Below are 6999 nucleotides of genomic sequence, written 5' to 3' on the forward strand. Positions count from 1 at the left end.
ATAAAACGCTGAGAATTATAACTGAAAAATATTTTTTTTACCAGACCGTCGGAAACGCTTCGTACTCTGTTGATACTTTCTTTTTCATAAGGTATGTTAGTGAAAATTGTAAAATATTACGTTTTTCCGCATAAATATAATTAAAATTGTGCGCATTTGCTCACCGCTTAACTGCGGCGGTTCTTAAATATTTTTAACTTTTTTATTATTTCAGTGGATTTTTGTTGACGTTTATGTTTTTAAAGTCACTGGACAAAAAAAAGAGCACTACTATAGAGCAATCGACACCGAATGGAAACAAAATGTCTAAAAGTCAAATGGATCAGTATGCTTTCACTAATCCGACATCTCCTCAATCTCAACCAACCAATCTCAACGGCCAACAACAACAACCACAACCCGCTGGAGGTCAAGTTCAAAATACAGGCACGACATTCGTTCGGCAAACTTGCAAAAACGAAATCAAAGACAACTGCAGCAAGTTCATCATGATGCTCTTATACAGAGTGATCCGCCTCACACCGGCTTATTTGTTCGTCATTGGATTCAACGGATTGGCGGCTAAAGTGGCAGAGAATAATTCTGTATTTGATCACTCCTTGTACGACCATGTCAACTGTGTCAAAAATTGGTGGCGAAACATTCTTTTCATCAATAACTTCTTCCCGAACGTGGAAATGTGCATGCCATGGACGTGGTACTTGGCGACTGATACTCAGTTTTATGTAGTTGGAGTTATTCTACTGCTTATATATAAAAGGTAAGCTATGATAATTATGATATAAGATGAAGTTGTTAAAAATGAGTAAATGTGTCGACTTGGCCAGCTTCGAGCGCTTCCGAACATTGTCGGCAAACGGACCGAAATCAGAGTTGCTCTTTCGAGCGCGAGCGGTGAGATACTTCCTCTTTCAGTCTCTCGCGTGCTAAGTGACGAGAGTGAAAGATATAATGATATGTTTTTTTACAAACTGAGATAGAACGAGTAACTTGGTTCAATTTTAGTATGCGCGTAGGCGTCCTATGGTCAACACGCATGTCAAGCGCTGCATCGTGGTCACGTGGTCAATATATAATACCACATGCTTATCGGGGACTTCAACAGACTCTTACTGACATCTTTGAATATTTTAGGGCACCAAAGGGATTAATTATATTTTTGATAATATATTCTTCTAACAGATATCGTTATTATATTTTTTTCATATAAAATTAAATAATTAAAAAATAATTAGTGGTACTTAATTTTGTTAAAAAAAATCTTTTTCAATATCCTTACGTATTTTCTTAGATCGTTTTATATAAATGTCACACCATAGAAAAATTCTTATTTAGAATTAACGGCGACAAGTTCTAGGATAGTCACAGATGTGGTGTTCGTATTCTGAAGTATCATTTTTATGCCTTATGGCACTTTGCAAAAGCCGACAAAGATTTTGCGTTAATTGAATATTTACGACCGAAAAGTTTTCATTGATATTGTATTGGTGAGTGCCCACATAAGCTTTTATAATTATCAGTAGCGTAATTTTAATAATATGACAATTTAAAAATTACAATTATTTGGCACATTTTTCGATCACGCGCAAATATGCCAGCTGTACGTGACAAAAGCCGCCGTTCGGACGGCATATGAAATTTGCGGCAGTGTGATCGCTTACTCAAAGTCGTAGGTCTCTGCCGACTTCAGTTGTAACTTCGGTTCGGACAACTTTCAGAGAGTGTAGTGCAGGCATTGTAAATATAATTTGACTTTGTAGATTTACGTATATTTTTTCTATCTATGAAAACGCCTTTTTACTTTATGAATCTAGGAAAAAAATATGTAATACGTAAATTTATTTACAATAAATCTTACGAGATTCTTTTAAAGTCATGTCATGCACATTCTTTATATAAATATAGTGTTAAACGGTATCTGGATGGTTTACGTATTTATTTTTATAAATCAATTAAGCAGAGAAATATAATATAACCACTAAATTTGAGAAATATTAAAAATTAAAATTAAATGTGGCTGCTTTACTGAACCAGAAGTAAAAATAGCTGTTTTTGGGCTTCTGACAGTCGTCTCGGTCGATTCGGCCTAGCTTCACTTGGCGTGCGTTCGGCTAAGCTCGTTGTCCCAAGTCGGAAGCGAAGTGATAATTCCGTCTGTCAAGTTTGTGGATGATATGGATATATATATACCCTCAAGCAGAGCTTTTTTAAAACAAAAAAAGTGCCGGAACTCACTCATTGTCAAGTATTTTACTAAATAAAATTATATTAAATATCATTTAAATTAAATTTAAAGCAACTTTCCCTATGCCACGAAGCGCATAAAAAATTAAACAAAATTTATTTATTTCAAAATTTATTGATATGAGAATATTGCTCTAAATTTATTCAAATCGAATTTTGGTCAAAAGGAGGGCGCAAAAAACAATTATCGCTTCTCAGAAGTCAAAAATTCACGTCAAAAGCAATAAAATCACGACACGATTTTATTGCTTTTGACGTAAATTTTTGACTTCTGAGAAGTGATAATTGTTTTTTGCGCTCTTCTATTGGTTAAAATTCGGCTTAGTTCATTTGATTCTCACTCGTTGAAAATGATAATATTGTAAAAAAATCGTTAATTAAATTGTAGCTCCTTATCTTTCCATATTTTGCATCCATAGCTTCTTATCATACCAATATTTCCATATTTTTTGTCGTCGTTTCTGTTATTGTTTTGAACTTTTTTTAGTGGGACCTGCGGTTAAAAAGTAATCGGAATTTCCTTTTATTTTTAAACTTTTACACTAAAAAATAATAAAAAAATAAAAATAATGATGTCACATTTACGTAAAAATAAAAAAATTAATTTTACACAGATTTTCAATGTTTTTTAAGCATTCAAAATACTGTAAAAAAAAGGCGCCGGAACGCCGTTCCACCGCGTTACATGACATAAAAAACCCTACCCTTAAGTGAAGGAGGAAAGTCCAACATTTGTTTATTTGATTCTTTGCCTTATGCTTACAATTGATTTTTGTTAATGTTAAATACATATCATATGTTAATTTTAAAGCGGTACACTTAGCAAATTTGATGCCATCTTCTTCAATGATAAATTTATAGATTCTGTGGTTGATATTAGTTTGGTGAAGGAATCTGGATATTTTTTGTTAAAGTATGGTCCAGCGGTTTTTTTTATTTTATTTTTTTATTACAGATCTGACCATCATTACTTGCCAGGCTTTCCCACTATTTCATGATGATAGTGTATTTGCATGGATTTTAAAATTTATTGTCTTAATTTGAGATATTTGCTCTTTTTTGCGATATTATGTTACAACGCGAACAAGAAACTACTTAATTTTTATAATAATCAAATAGTGCAAATATTTTTTATTTTTATAGATCATAAATTAAAACTAAATATAGATACGCATAATTATTACTTCTTGGAACAATTTAGAATACTATCAAATTATTTTATAAGATATGCCAGTAGTGGCAATAAATACGAATTAACGGACTGACACAATCAATCAGGGCCTAATCATAATACATATATGCCGTCTAGAATCAATATTAGCTATGTCCATTTACCACAATGTATATATTCATAAATGTAAAGCATCTATGTATCAATAAAATAAGTATTATATAATCACATATTTTATAATTGTATTCCAGAATTTAGTCATACGGATTTATTGATTTGTTTCATTATTAGTATACATACATATGTATATAATACTTAGATGAACATTAGATGAAGATATACTGTTTCATGATTTTTTATTATTGTTATATCTATTAAAAAAAATATTGAAAAAGCTATACATTGATTTGGATAAATAATGTATACTATATTAAATATTATATTTACAATCTTAAATCCTCAAAAAATATGCTTTAGTCATTATTTGTTATATTTTCATAATAATTTGTTAAGCAAACTTAATTATAATATTTATAAATATCAATAATAAAAAACTGTTAGTTATAATTGAACTTTTTTCAATTTAATATCTAGATTAATTATTTGTTCCTTATAAAATATTTTTTATTTTATAAGTAAACCTTTTCTTCAGAAATTCTAAGCACATCCTGTAGAGTGCGCCTTATTATTCAAAAAGAGTCGTAAAGATTAAATATATTGCTCAAAAAACATATTTTACAGACTTAATTAACTTTGCAAAAATAAAAACGTGAAAAGGTAAAATTATCGTTGCCGCAAACAACGCACGAAATCATGCGGTTAAAAAGACTTGCGAAAAATATTTTAATCTTAGTTAAGAGTTTAATCTTTGCTCTGCTTCCTACGCCCTTAATACTGTCCCATTGGATTAACACCTGTTTTAATCCATGAAACGCTTTTAAAAGGGGAGAAAGCACTTGTAAAGATCGAACGTTAAAACTTTATTTTATCTTACAGGCATTTTAAAGTATCAGCTATAGCAGTGTTTGTTTTGATGAGCAGCTCTTGGCTAATCAGCGGATACATATCGATAGCTAATGATTATAGAGCGAAAGTGCAGCAGCCTTTTGAGATGTTCGATCAACTATACGATAAGCCGTGGACAAGATTAGGACCATATCTAATGGGTAATTGTATTGATTTTTCGCAGACAGGAATTTTTCAGTTCCTAACAAAATGTACGTTTGACGTTTATTGACGTTCAACTTCGTGCTATATACGCATTTTTTTAATGGAAAAACACGCCTGCTTGTAAAAAGCTAACTGCCATGGAACAATGCTTAATGGATTTGACGTGAAGGCTTTACATCTCATGATGCGACATCTGCTACCCGATTTTTTCGTTTTTGCAACATCTGTTATTTGTACAACCTTATTTATACCATTTAAATTATATAAAATTTATTTTAAATATTTCTTAAAGTATTAAAATAACTGTGTAGACATTAAGATGTATACTATTTCTTTAACTAATATGTTTAATGAATCAATCTGTGTATTACAACTTTTATATAATTGACTAGGAATGATAACCGGGTGGTTTATACACAAAAGAAAAGGTCGCGTCAATATGTCTATCTGGATGTCAACGATATTTTGGATCATATCCATGGCCATGGTGAGCTCTCTCATTTACGGAATGATGGACTATGGCTATTTGGAACTATGGCCAACAGCTTTTTATGTCAGCATCGGACACACCGGTAAAATTTAACAAAAAAAATATATTGTAACAGACGTGTCGAACGCAAGACGAATGGCAAAGAGCTTGACATATCTGTTCTATATTATATTATATTATGAAAACTTTACAGCTTGGGGATTATCGATTGCCTGGATTGTGATATTCTGCGTATCTCCTCAGGGAAGACTATTGAACAAACTGCTTAGCTACCGTGGTATTTTACCGTTAAGCCGATTAACATATTGCGCATACTTAGTACATCCAACTTTGATGATGATAGTCGCTTTTATGCTAGATGGTCCATTCCATCTTCACAACGTAATGATGGTGAGTATTTACTATATAATAAATAAATAAATATTATATGCATTTATTTTATAATTATTTTGCAGTTGACTGTATTTTTGGGAATCACCGTGATAAGCTATATAGTTTCATATGCAGTATCATTGGCGTTTGAAGCTCCTGTCGTTAGATTGCTCAAATTATGTTTATTAAAATAATAAAAATATGTATAAAAAAAATGGCGATTGGCTGAGAATAATAGGAGACCAAATATTGATTACCACTGTATACAGTATCTTTATCTGCAGGATCAAGTTTGTATAATATATACATAGTTGAATTTTACTACACTTTTAAAATATATATTTAGTCTCTTCTTATTCTCAATAGTCATCTTATATATAAAATATTTAATTATACGCTCCATAATTGTGATTAAAAACATATGCACATTTCTTCAATATAGATAATCTACCTTATCCTCTTCAAATTTATAATATTCTATTCTGTGCCTGTACCTTAAACATTTAATAAGTACTAACAATATTTACTCAAGTATTAAATAATTTTTATTCTTATTCCTATTTGTAAATATTTTCTCGCACTACTGTACTAATAAGCAATTAATTATTATATATTAAATGTTATAAAACACCATTAAATACTGCCATTCAATAATGATTTTATAGTTAATTGATTAGTTATTATATAATTATTTCATCACTTCTATAGCTATAGTGTAAATATTGTGATAGCTATGATAAGTTACCATTTATTATTTTGACTTTTGTTAAAACGTTTGTTGGTTATTAAAACAAATACATCTTTATAATGTACGTGTTGAATTTTCATTTTACAACTTCACCCTTTTCACGTAACGCGAGTCTCGCTTTTAATCTAGAATTAACTTTATAAAAACGCAAATTTTTAACAGCGGGATAATTTACAAATACTGAAGCTTTTCATTTATATTTAATAAAATAAATCACGTTGAAAAATAGCGTTCATTCTGCGCTTCTCAATTTTTCCCTCAACCATTAGTATGAAAGCCTTTCCTTCACAGAATTCTTATTTTGAAAGCGTTGTATAAACAATGTTGAATAGCATCTTTTGTATAGCTCGTTTAGAATTTCATTGTAACTTTCATCCTTTATCAAAAAAGCACTATCCCTAATGGATTTTATTATGCAAATCTCCGACATTATATGTAGTTCCGACATCATATGAAACGCTTATGTTTAATGGTCGACAATTTAATATTTTCTAAACTAATTTCTACGACCGATAGTTTTATCATCTGCGCCCATGGAATAGTCCATTGTTGTGTACATGCATATGTACTACACATACAGCAATTGCACTCCTGACCTAATTACGACTGGCGTCGGCTAAAAATAGACATGGCCTACCTTTGCGCAGGTGAGTATCGCTCTTTATTTAATTAATTAAAGTTAACACCTATGCGTCACGTAACATCAGCGGTGGTAATTTACGACAATACGTCCCCACGTAGTCCATTAGAGGTCCGAGTTTATTTTATCGTAATAAGCTTTCATGTTTTCTGTCTAAAGATGAT

At 30.9% G+C, this 6999-nt stretch overlaps 1 protein-coding gene across 1 annotated transcript; it reads left to right on the forward strand.

Annotated features, from left to right (window-relative positions):
• The first annotated feature begins 218 nt into the window (after window positions 1–218).
• Window positions 219–6259, forward strand: LOC148235789 (nose resistant to fluoxetine protein 6-like). Its single transcript, XM_088184414.1, has 5 exons — window positions 219–760; window positions 4412–4581; window positions 4978–5157; window positions 5269–5465; window positions 5531–6259. The coding sequence occupies exons 1-5, from the start codon at window positions 234–236 to the stop codon at window positions 5639–5641; spliced, it is 1185 nt and encodes a 394-aa protein (XP_088040540.1). The 5' UTR covers window positions 219–233; the 3' UTR covers window positions 5642–6259.
• Window positions 6260–6999: the final 740 nt, after the last annotated feature.

The sequence above is a fragment of the Plectrocnemia conspersa genome, unplaced genomic scaffold (assembly GCF_051122295.1).
Source record: "Plectrocnemia conspersa isolate PC_06_02 unplaced genomic scaffold, ASM5112229v1 ptg000004l, whole genome shotgun sequence".
In the NCBI taxonomy this organism is placed as follows: Eukaryota; Metazoa; Arthropoda; class Insecta; order Trichoptera; family Polycentropodidae; genus Plectrocnemia; species Plectrocnemia conspersa.